Raw genomic sequence first — 12,295 nt, 5'->3', positions numbered from 1 at the left:
AAACGAAAATGTAATCGTTTCTAATTTACACGATGTACTTGAGTCTTTCTTGCTTTGAACTTTGATTTGATTATAAATTAGTTGGTTGCACGTGTTTGGTAATTCAGTTTTGTATTTTTTTTGAGTTTTGGTTTTCAATTTCTTTCCCGGAGTTTTCCTGATTACATGTGAAAAGTTGAAGTCATCTAAGATGGTTGTCAATTGTCAAGTTGGCATATAACACTCGGCCTCATTTTGCACTTGCAAAATAAATTAAGAAAAAAGGGGTGGGGTAGTTCCTACTTATAAAACTTAAAACGCTGGCTTAACGGTCGTTTAAGTGTCAGTTGAAGTTATCGGCTATGGTTGTCGGCGCAAGGCTGCTTTGGGGTGAGGCTCTCATTGTCGTGAATCTTCGTTTGCTGGTTGATTGCAATAATCCGGACTAACAGGTGCTAGTCTAATGGCTGGTATTGACGCAATTTTGTCTCTTATTTTGACGAAGTAAACGCGGATCTGATCATCATCGGTTGGTTCGTTTCCTGTGATCCTTCCAATTGGCCAGAGTCCTCGTGGCGTCATATCCTGAAGAATCCAGACCTTTTCTCCTATTTTGATAGGCGGCGTCTTCTTTGTCCATCGTTGTCTTGGCAGTAGTGTTGGGATAAACTCCTTCATCAAGCGTTTCCAAATATAGGTTGCGAGTTGTTGGGCGAATTTCCATTGTCGACTGAGTGTTGAGGGTTGTTGGGTTTGTAGAGGTGGCATAGTGGCATGCGCTCTCCCGAGAAGAAAATGATTTGGGGTGAGGGCTTCAACATCATCGGGCAATGATGAAACTGTAGTGATGGGTCTTGCGTTCATGAAGTGTTCAACTTCGCAATGAACGCTGTTGAATATGTCGTCTTTTAGAATCTGGCTTCCTATGATGGCATAGAACGAGTCTTTGACTGATCTTATGAGTCGCTCCCATACACCTCCGAAATGAGGAGCATAGGCAGGGTTGAAGGTCCATTCAATCTGATGGTTGACGTAGAATTGTCGTGTAACATCGGCGTCGAAGTTTCTGTTGAGTTCTTTTTCGGCTGCGGTGAAATTTGTACCATTATCAGAAACAATTTTGGCTAGTTGTCCTCTGCGAGCGAAGAATCGTCGTAAGGTATTGATGAAGGCGTCGGCTGACTGGTCCTGGCACATCGCAAGATGTACGGCTCGTGTTGTTAGGCAAGTCATTATAACGCCGTAGCGTTTGTTGTAGTTTCCTGCGGTTTTCGAAGCAAACGGTCCAAAGAGATCTAATCTTGTTTGTTGAAACGGAAAGGGTTTTTTTTCTGGAAATCTGAAGACGGGTAGGGGCGCAAGTTCCGGCTGTAGTCCAGTTGCCTGTTGTCGTCGGCAGTCGTAACAGTTTTTTATGATCTTGTCAATGTGTGCGCGAACACAGAGTATCCAATACTCGTTTTGAAGAATATTTTTCAAGTGCTGGCGTGGCACATGCTGGTTGTCTTTGTGGGTTTGTCCTATAAAGAGGTGAACTGCTGGGTGGTTTCCATAAAGGATAATCGGGTGTTTTATGCAATAGTCCAATTGAGATTTCTCGAGGCGTCCACGTGCTCGCAAGAGTCCGTCTTCGTCTAGGAATGGTGATAGGTGTCGAAGTCTGCTAGTTGTGTTGATTCGTTTATTTTGTGTCAATGCGTTGATCTCTGGTTTGAAGCAGTCGCGTTGCGTCTGCTTGAAGATAAAATTCTTTGCGGCAATCATGTTGTTGCTTGTCAGTTCGGTGGTCGGGCTTTCGTTGCGGGACTGTAGTCCTTTATCTTTAAAAATCCTGGCGGCACGCATCACGTATGCAGTTGTTCTGAGAATTCTTGTCCATTTGGAGAATCTGCTGTAATCGATGAAGCTTTGTTCTGTCTTTTCGGTGGAAGCTTGAAAAGCTAGCATTGGGGTTGTTGCTATTTCATCCATTTGTCCAGTTTGATCGTTGAGTTGCAAGGTATCCGTATTGGCGGCGATTAACTGTAGCTTAGGCCAGTTGCATTCTGGTTCACATATGAATTTTGGTCCGGTGAACCATCTTGACTTGTTACTGAATTCTGATAGGGGTATTCCACGGGTTCCGTCGTCTGCTGGGTTTAGGGGTCCTGGGCAATGATTCCATTGACTCGCTCGGGTGCTTTCTAAAATTTCTGCAACTCTGTGAGCCATAATAATTTGTTGTCGTTTATCAGATCCCTGTATCCATTGAAGAGCTGTTGTGCTCTCTGTCCACATATGCGTAGAGTTGATGTCAATCCTTTGTTCTCTGCGAATGAACTTTGCGAGGCGAGCACCAAAAACTGCGGCTTGTAGTTCCAATTTAGTTATTGTGTGTTGTTTTAGAGGAGCCACTCGAGCTTTTCCTAGAACAAAGGCGCTGCAGATTTCCCGATGTTGTCGTAGCTGTATCCAAAACAGTGTCGGGGTATTTCGACTGTCTGTAGATCGTTTCTCTCGTCGAGAAGCTCGAACAGTTCAGGTATCATTTCTCGTGTAATTTGGTCGTCCCACTTCATTCCTTTTCTCCAAATTGCTTGCTGGATTATTCGTAGTCGAATCGTAATAGGTGCTGCTATTCCAATTGGGTCAAAGATTGAGGAAGCTGCGCGAAGTAGGTTCCGCTGTGTAGGTTTCTTCTGGGCGAGTTCGTGTAGTTTGTCAGTAGTGAAGCTGAGTGTATCGTTACTTACTCTCCATCGTATTCCGAGAATTCGCTTGAAGATTTTGGGGTCCTTGATTTCGTCTATAGTGATGGATCTATGTTCCTCTGGTATTGTTTGCAGAATTTTATTATCCGTAGTGATCCACTTCGTCAGGTTGAAGCTTCCTTGTTGTAGTACGTGTCGATGGTCTTCTATGATTTTCACTGCGGTGTCGATGTCGTCGGTGGCTTCGAAGAAGTCGTCCAATGAGAAGTTCTCGTAGACAAGTTTTTTGATGTGGGGATGGCTTTCAGCATTGTCGTCTGCGCAAGTTCTTAATGCGTAAATTGCACAAGTAGGAGAACATTTGGCTCCAAAGACGAATCGAGTGTACTCAAAAAATTCGGGTTCTTCCGCTCCCCAGAGGAAACGAAGAAATTTTCTGTCTTCAGGGTTAACAGAAACCTGCATATACATCCCTTCAATGTCGGCAATGATGGGTTGCTTTCCCCACGCAAAATCGGGTAATTACTCCTAGTAGATTGCAGATCAAGTCAGGTCGAGTGAGAAGCATATCATTCAGACAAACTCCTTTAAATTTGGATTTGGCATTGGAAACACGGCGAAGTTTCCCTGGCTTGTTTGGGTTGATTACGCCATGTTCAGGTAAAATCCATACTGTCGAAGGTATTTCGTCTGGCTCTAATTTCCATATGTAGTGCTTGCTGAGATTCTGGTCAATTGTATTCTGATAGAGAGCCAACTTTTCTGAATTCTTGTTAAGTTGTATTTTCATCCGGTTGTATTGGGCAATTGCTGCTTTATAGTTGTTGGGAAGATTTGCATTTGGTTTCCACAGAAGTCCAAGTTGATAGCGGTTGTCGTATAATGATATGGTTTTCCGAAGTGTTTTCATAGCGTGTCTTTCGTCCGATGACATCGTTATTTCAGGTGATGTGGCATAGGTTTTCATTCGCCAGAATGAGGCGAGAAGATCCGAGATTTGTGTGTCGTCAGTTGATATCTGTATTGGGGTGGCTGTTGCTTGGTGGCTTGAGAAGTATCCAATGTCGTTGTTCGGTCCTGCTATTGTCCATCCTAGGGCTGTAAGGACTGCTCGAGGAACATTTTGATTTCCTTTGATGATGGTCTTCGGGCTGATGATGTCAATATTGTCCGTTCCAATCACTAGGGCTACGTCGTTGTTGCTGAAGTCCGGAAAACATATATCCTTAAGGTGGTCGTATTGGCTGCAGATGTCGTTCAATTTTTCGGGCTCGGCTGCATTCAAGTTGATGTTCTCTTTGATTAAAACATTAGTTAGTTCAAACGCTAAAGTGTTATTTCCAAATGAATGAACTGTAATATCCACTGTCTTAGCCTCTATCGTTTGCGAGTTGAAGAAACCTCCAATGAGCAGTTGTTCCTGATGGTTAGTTTCCTCCAGTTGAAGATATGCTGCTGTCGGTTGCGATATGTAGCTATTTGTACTTCCTGTATCAAGAAAAGCGTATACATTAAGGTATATGTTGCGGTATCGTAATGTTACTGGTAAAAGTAGCAGCAGTGAGCTGTTGATTCTTGATATCTTCTTTTGGCTGGCAAGATGGTTGACTTGATTCGGTCGCTGGTTTGGATTAAACTTCGCTGTTCTTTGTGTTCGTTGTTCGTCGTGTAGAGTTGTGTGATGATGCTGATTGCATTTGCTGCATGTGTGCTTTGATGGGCAGTCTTTTACTTGATGTTGGCCAAGGCAGTTGAAACAAAGTTTCTTTACAGAAACGAGTCTCTTATTCTCTTCCAAAGGTGAATTCTGATACATTCTGCAGTATGCTGGGTGGTGAGTTTGTCCGTCGAAAGGACATGGGGGTCGGGTATTCGCACTCCAATTTTGAGAAGTCTTCTGTGAAGGCTGGTTGCTTGATGGTCGAGATCCGTTGGCGTGTCGAATTCTTGGGGCTATTTGTTGTCGATCGTTCAAGTCCAGTGTCATTTGCTGCGGTTGCATAGGTGGTAAGTGATTGCATGCTATTGTAAACTGTCTGATCCAGTCGTTGAAGGCGATAAGATTAGGCTGGTCGATGTTCTGGGCGGTGATGTACTGTGTCCACTGAAGCTGCTGATGGTGTTGCAATTTGCTGACGGCAAATTGAACGTATATTGTAGAGTTTAAATCGTCTTTGAACCCAAGCGTCCGAAATGTTTCCACCAGGTTACTGATGAATGTGGAAAATTCCATATACGAATCCCTGCGATGAGTTGATGGTTGCTTGAAGCTCTGTAGTCTGTTGACGAAGTCATTGATGATGATGTCGGGTCGTCCATATTGTCGTCTTAGTTCGTGGAGGGCAGCGTTGTACATAGTGCTATTGCAGGAGTAGCCACAAATAGCTTGATTTGCTTTTCCAGTCGTTAAAGTCTGCAGATGAGTCATCTTTTCGGCGTCCGAGATGGCTTTATTGTGGAATGTTGCTTCAAAGAGTCCGAACCACATGCTCCACTTCCTAGGGTTTCCGTCGAAAGGCTCGATTTTTACTTTTGGGGCCTAGTCATAAGACTGTAGTTTGCTCGTGACTGTCCGATACTTGATGTCTGAGATACTGCTGCTGGAATGAACTGCTGTTCTGTAACTATGTTGAAGCTGAGGTTTGCGTTGGTCGTGTCGTGTTCTGTTCGTTGAAGTGGTGGTCTGTCCATTTCGAAACCTGTCTGGGGGGCTTGCTGCGGAGTATCTCGGCTATCTGAAAAGTTTTGGTCCTCTACTGTTTGCTGAACTCATGATTCGGGCTGATGGCTGCTGTTGGATAATGTTGACGTCTGGCTAGAGTCCCGATCTAGTATTGTCTGTTGTTGCACTGAATCAACTGTGTGGGGGGCTTGAACTGTGGTGGCATTAGTGTTCTGCTGTTGTGGAGTTGTCTCTGCTGTATTTTTTTGTAGCATCTGTCTAAATTCATCCATGATGTCGTCGTGTTTGTCTTGTATATCAGTGAAGCGGTTGATGAGATGCTCCGCAGTGGCGTGCTCAGTCGGGTGGTCTACAAGGTACGTAGTGGCGTCTTCCAAATTGCTGAGAATTTTCTTCATCTCGGTTTCTGAGTCAGCTATGTTGTAGTTTGTATTGATGTCATTGATGGCTTTTCGTACTCGTCTGAAGAGGCGCTCTAGTTGGGCGATGAGACGATTTTTCTGGGGAGAGTGGTTTTGTTGGACATGGCTAGTTTGTCGTAGTTGATCGTTGCAGTTGTTATAGATGTTTTATCCAGTCGTAGTTTTGACCTACTTTGTTAGTTCCTGTCCTAGGTAGCTAGACCTAAACTTTAAAAGGAACGAAGCAAAAGAACAATGGTGCGGTAAAAATATTTTCAAATAAGTATAACGAAATAAAATAAGCAATTAAAAGTTACAAATGCTTGATAGTAAATCGTTCTGATACCTAAACAGGCGGAAAGTAATATAAACCAAACGTAAAGTTAACGTCCCTATACCAAAGTTCAGCTATGGGGGTCCAAATTGTTAAACCAATTTTTTTTAATCTTAAGCAACTGCAAAACGAGTAATCCTTGGTTGGCACTAAAGACAAACTGTGCTTCCAGCCTGGTCAGGGGGTAGAGCAAGGGTGTGGTTTCTGGCAATTTAGATGAGTGCCATATAGAAAACGAAAATGTAATCGTTTCTAATTTACACGATGTACTTGAGTCTTTCTTGCTTTGAATTTTGATTTGATTATAAATTAGTTGGTTGCACGTGTTTGGTAATTCAGTTTTGTAATTTTTTGAGTTTTGGTTTTCAATTTCTTTCCCGGAGTTTTCCTGATTGCATGTGAAAAGTTGAAGTCATCTAAGATGGTTGTCAATTGTCAAATTGGCATATAACAGCTAGTTTTCTCACAGCGAAAGAAGATAAATCATTTAAGATGTTTCACTGCTTTAGTACATTAAAATTGATAAATAAAACAGCAAAAATATCGCCATTATGGATAACAGGATGTTCCTCGTTAGTAGTGAGTAATTGATTCATTGATCAAATTCGAGAAAACAAAAATAAGAACGAACAGCAGGTAATCATTAAAAGCATTACAAGGCCAAACTGCGTGCGCGGTTTGTGATTTGTAAGCGGATTCCGCAAAAGAACGTTCTCTTTGATCTTCTTTAGTTGTATCATTTTCTTTGAAAATTATTGTTTCGATCGGCAAAAATTGACTGAATAAAAAAACCACTCCGAGAAAATATATGCCGTTTTCTTCGAAAGTTGGAACAAAAAGTCATTACGCCCCGATCTTTTATTCGATTGTGCTCGAACTCAGCTTCGGCTGCGCGCGACTTGATTCGGCCTAGAATAAAAATGCACTTTCCTCAGGGTAATTTATTTTGAAGGTGATTTTCGCCTCAAAAAATTTAAAAAAATTACTGATGTGCGACAAAAAAAATAAGGTAGATTTGCTGATCAACAAAATGATATTTAAAAAATGCTTGATTTCAGATTTATTCTTGATAACAAAAAATAATGTATCCTCTTGTAGCTCGTAGATCACAATATCTTCACAAGTCTAACTGAGCCCTCTAGTTTGCGGCAAACAACTATTCTCAAATGAGTGCGGCTGAAATTTTTTGCCGAGGTTTTTTCTCCAAAGTTTTCAATTCAAAATTTGATCAATAGAAAAAAAAAAGAAGGACAAAAAACAGGCTGCACACAATTTAGGTTTCTTCTGTGCTCTGCTCGACTTTTGTTTCGACTTTCTCGAAAAAAAATTGAGTAATTTTCACGACTGCAAATTTTTGACTGCAAAAATTCAACTTGTCGACTGTAAAAACAGAATTTGAAAGGCTTGATTCTAGTAATTAGACAAACTGAAATAACCAAATTAACCTGATCGTAGCAATACCAGCTGTTTAGTTCCAAAAGCTATCATATGAAGTATAATGTTCCTATCAGTTATCGCAACCAACTTATAGAGTAAGTCGATAAGTAGTTGTGGTTAGCAACACAATTGAATTCATAGAAAGTTATGTTAATGAAGTAAATTGCTTCCTGCATCTATTGAAGAAGAATAAGCGGCCTTAATTTGACGATTGAAGCCTAAGAGGCTTTAAATTGCAACCTCACTACTAAGTTTGTTATTGGAAAAATGTTCAATTAAACTGAAACTAAGTTGTATTGTTTCAAAAAAGACACCAAAATCTTCCTTTGTAACATTGGACAGTTGAAGTTGTTCTGGAAAAATTGTTGAGGTTCAAAGACTCTTAATTGAGTTCGTGATATAGCCCTCTTGAAAAAGTTTTAGGCATGTTTTAGCTTTAAACTTAGAAAAAAGCTCTCAATAACTAACTAATTTTTTGCTATCCAGACTCATCTTTGTCAGCTTTCTGATTTTTTTGTTATCAGTAGCGGATTTAGAGAGTAGCGGCCAGGGCGAACGACACCTCCATCAGGGGTTCGACACCCTGACGACCAAAAGTGTCCCCCTCACGACCAAAAGGGTCCCCCCTTTTTGGCATTCTTTGAAGATATTTATATTTGGCTGACCGCGATATTAAGTTGTTATAAAAGTACCTCTGGCCTCAATATATAAAAAGTTGAGGTCAAAGCGTGCGGCAAAAAATTGCGCCGCTCAAAAACGTGCTCAAAAAGATTTTCTGGTTTGTTTTTGTTTTCAAAATATTGCCTGTGGCTCGAACAGTATGGTCAAAACAGTGTTCTAATAGTGATTCGGAAGAACTGGGAAAATCAATTTGAATGAACTAAAAAATTTTGACACATTTATCATGCATTACGTGGCCAAACGTGCATTTCGTGAATTGTAAGCAGTATCCGCAACATGCCAAAAACATAATTTAAACTACCGTGGAATCCGCAACTGTAAGTGGAATCTGCAAATTGTAAGCTGATTCCTCAAATTGTTAGCGGAATCCACTTACATTTGCGGAATCCTCTTACTTTTGAGGAGTCCGGAACAACAAACTTTATTTGCTCGTCGCGGACTCCGCAGCAAATCTAAAAAAGCTGACAAAATTTACGTTACAATTATTTGTACGCGGAATCCACGGTAACTTTTGTAAATGGAACCCACTCATATGTGGAACATATTTAAAGGCTTGTCTCTGGAAACCAGAATCATTCAGATACAAAATTGTGAGCCTATCCAGAGCACAGTTATGCTTCGTAATGTGTTTTTTAAGGCATCCGCCCCTTGATAAGTTACTAGATCTGCTTTTGTACGGAATTCTGATTTTCTCGAGTTTTGAACAAATATCAAGCAAGTCCGAGCTCGCTCGAACTAATGCGGTGAATTTTTGAATACAACTGCATTTGACTCAGAGCCTGGTTTAATTTTCTTGGCATTTTTCACCGATTTCTTTTTATGACTTTGGTCTGCGAGTTATATTGACAAAAATACCATTGCTTGGAGCTGAAATTAGGCCATGTTTTGTATAATGTAACAAAAACTTGGGTTGTTTTATGTTCAGTTTTTTTGTAGTCAGTTTTCGCCGAACAAAGTTATAAATTTCAACAAAAAATTTTATACGCCATTGAAAATATCGACCCTCTGAAGTCAAATGCAAAAGAATATTTGCCTCCAAAAATTTTTTTCAAAGTTCTCATAGTTCGAAAATAGCCAATTTGACCATGCTCTGGACTCATTTATGCGCTCTTTAAAGATCGCATTCATAATGCTAGAAACGTAACTAATTTATTCCAAATTGAAGTAAGGCTTGCTAGTCGGTCGTATTAACTTCGTACGACTCAAATTTTTTCACTTTATTTTTGATATTGTCCAAAATTTATACTTTTTTAGGATTTTCATTTCCGAAAAAAAACTATTCGATTTTCATCAAGGGGCAGTCGGAATTTTCAGGGCTTTCAATTTTCAGGCCTGATATACGAGCCAACTTGATTTTGTTCACTCAATTTTTTGGCGATCCGAAGAATAGTTTTTTTTAAAATAATTGCCATTGAAGATATTGAATACTTAAATCAAAATTTGAAAACTTTTTTAACCTCCGATCGTTTCATGCAAAGTTCTGGGATTGTGAAGATAAGCCAGATTGGCTTTGCTCTGAACTAAATTATGCGCGAAGGGAAAATCTTCATGCCGAAATTTTTATGCGATTTATTTATGCGCGGCGAACTATCCCGCTTAACCATTTTGTTCCAAAATGAATTGAGGCAACCTAATCCGTCGCATTAAATAAATGAACTATTTTTTCCAAATCCTTTTTGCTTTTGAAAAATTTGATTTGGGGATAACTATTTGATAACAATTGCGGGGCAGCCCAGACATTCAAAATTTTGCCCCAGTTTTTTGGCGCCTTAAAAACTGAAACTTGTATTTTCGAGTATTGCTTCTTCTCTTATTTTTTCAGACCAGTTGCAGATTTTTGGCAAGCTTTACAAAATTGGAACAAACATTTTTTGTTGTGACTTCTTGTTCAATTTTTAAAGTCTCTATATGGAGGCAATCCCGATATAATGTTTGCATCCATATTTGGTATTTTGACCATTTTTGGCAACTTATACTTGAGCAATCATAGGTTTTGACTTATTCAACAGTATGTAGTTGTTCACGACCAAAATTTAATATTTTTAAACAATAAAGAATTTTTCAGCCTACCCTTTACTAGATTTTATGTTCAGAATTTCACAAGGAAGAGCGTGGTTGTGACTATGATTTTCGAGAATGGAATAGACAGCGTTGCGGCTTTCAAAGTCCCTACAAAATCTGGAAAATTTTAAAAAGAAAACTAACTTCTTATTTGAAAATCAAACACATTGGTAAAATTATGGTTAAATTATGTTCTAATTGTTTTTAGTGAAATTCTTTTAATTATAAAAATTGATTAATGAGGAAAGATGTTTTGAAGTTGAAGTAGGTACAAAAAATGGTTTTCACTTGTAATCAAGAAAACAATCTGACAGAAATTCGAGGAAGGTTGATATACACGCATTTCAGCAGGATGCTGAAAAACCTTAAGTTTTGGCAAAATCTAGTCCAATTAAATTTTATGGCTAAGAAAATTAAATTTTAGGGCCATGAAGTCAATTTCAAATAAATAGAATCTTTTTTTTGCCTTCCGGAACAGAGAGTAATTGAAGCTTGACATCTGGGAGAACTAAAAGTTTTTCATTTTGTTTATCAGTACCTTTTAAAAATGCACCTAAGAATCTTATTTAAAGCTCAAGTTATGAAAAAATTTATGAAATGATTGAAATAAATTAGATTTAGAGCACAACATTTTTGCCAGAAACTTCTGAAGTTATTTCAGAGCAAAAAATAAACATTGATTTAAAAATATCAGTTTTTAAATCAGATTTTGAAAAAAGTTTGACTAATTGAAGGATGAAACTTTCAGTGTAAGAGAGACATCAGAAAAAAATAATATGGAATTGTATAACGAACCTGCTTAAATCTACATTGAGCACAATTTTGTGCGACTGATGATTTTAGGTTTCTTATTTATGCTGGACAGCAGTTAAAAAACAAAACAATGAAACCCTTTTGTCCATATTTTTTAATAATTTCAAACAAAACAAGTATAGCCGGTTACTGTGGAAATAGCCCAGAATATTCCGAACGTAGTCCTAACAAAATCCAACATATTTTCAAAAACTATTATCACTTTTTTTGTGAGGTGTAATAGAAAGATCTGAATGAATATATATATATATATATATATATATATATATATATATATATATATATATATATATATATATTCGACAGTCATAGCGATTAAGTCAATTGAAAAATAGTTTTTGTAGAACAAGATTGAAAAAAAACAATTGTAACGAAAAATTAAAATTTTCATAATTTTTTTTTCTAATTTTTGCAGAAGTTTTTAAAGTTTTGAAAGTTTTGATTGCCAAAATGCCCTAAAAACTCCAAAAACTAACTTTGTTATTTTAAAATTACGCTTTCACGGAGTTCAAAAAAGCCTGTTCGCTGACCTTATTAGCTAGATATTGAATCAAAAATCAGAAAATTCAAACCGATTTTTCTTATTACAGAAAAATTTGTAAGTTTTTTTTGTCGTTTGAATCAGAAATGAAAGGGTTTTTATATGAAATATAACTTGGTCCACTCCGATGGTTGTTTATCATACCTGATTTTGCGTGGAACACACGTATACAAAAATCAAATAGCAGCGTCTTTCAAATAGTCGGAACAATAAAAATTACATTATGCAAATGCTAAAGTTGAATCAATTTTTGGTCGAATGCTAAGGATAAAGTTAAAATAAGATGAATAAAAATCTAATTTTGAGACGTTATTGCTTGAAAAGTTCATAAAAGTTTCTAATTCGAAAATCAAATTTTGAGCGCGAAATTATGTAAAAGGATTTTAATTTGTGAATATCGTTTAATCAAACTCTGCAACTGACCAATACCAATCTGGTTTTGGCCGCAATATTGTTATACCAGGCCGCGAAAACGATTTAAGCAATACAAACAGAAAATTGAGCTAGAAATTTATCATTAGTTCACCAAAAATATTCTATCCATATCCAAATGATGAATTGGGCACAATTTAATTTAGTAAACAAAAAAAATAGTCAATTCAAATCAGATAATTAAGCCTAGCGTTATTTTGTAAAATTTTCAATAGTCAACAAAAAAGTTTTATTTCTGATTTT

At 38.1% G+C, this 12,295-nt stretch overlaps 2 protein-coding genes across 2 annotated transcripts; both read right to left on the bottom strand.

Moving 5' to 3' along the window:
- Positions 1–378: 378 nt before the first annotated feature.
- LOC134838940 (uncharacterized) lies at positions 379–2,190 on the bottom strand. The gene has a single exon (XM_063854303.1). It carries the CDS (start codon positions 2,188–2,190, stop codon positions 379–381), a length of 1,812 nt encoding a protein of 603 aa, XP_063710373.1.
- Positions 2,191–3,144: 954 nt separating this feature from the next.
- On the bottom strand, positions 3,145–5,157 carry LOC134838938 (uncharacterized). Its single transcript, XM_063854298.1, has one exon. It carries the CDS (start codon positions 5,155–5,157, stop codon positions 3,145–3,147), a length of 2,013 nt encoding a protein of 670 aa, XP_063710368.1.
- Positions 5,158–12,295: the final 7,138 nt, after the last annotated feature.

The sequence above is a fragment of the Symsagittifera roscoffensis genome, chromosome 2 (genome assembly GCF_963678635.1).
Source record: "Symsagittifera roscoffensis chromosome 2, txSymRosc1.1, whole genome shotgun sequence".
In the NCBI taxonomy this organism is placed as follows: domain Eukaryota; kingdom Metazoa; phylum Xenacoelomorpha; order Acoela; family Convolutidae; genus Symsagittifera; species Symsagittifera roscoffensis.
Note: the sequence above shows the minus strand (reverse complement) of the source record. Positions and strands in the feature narration are given on the sequence as shown.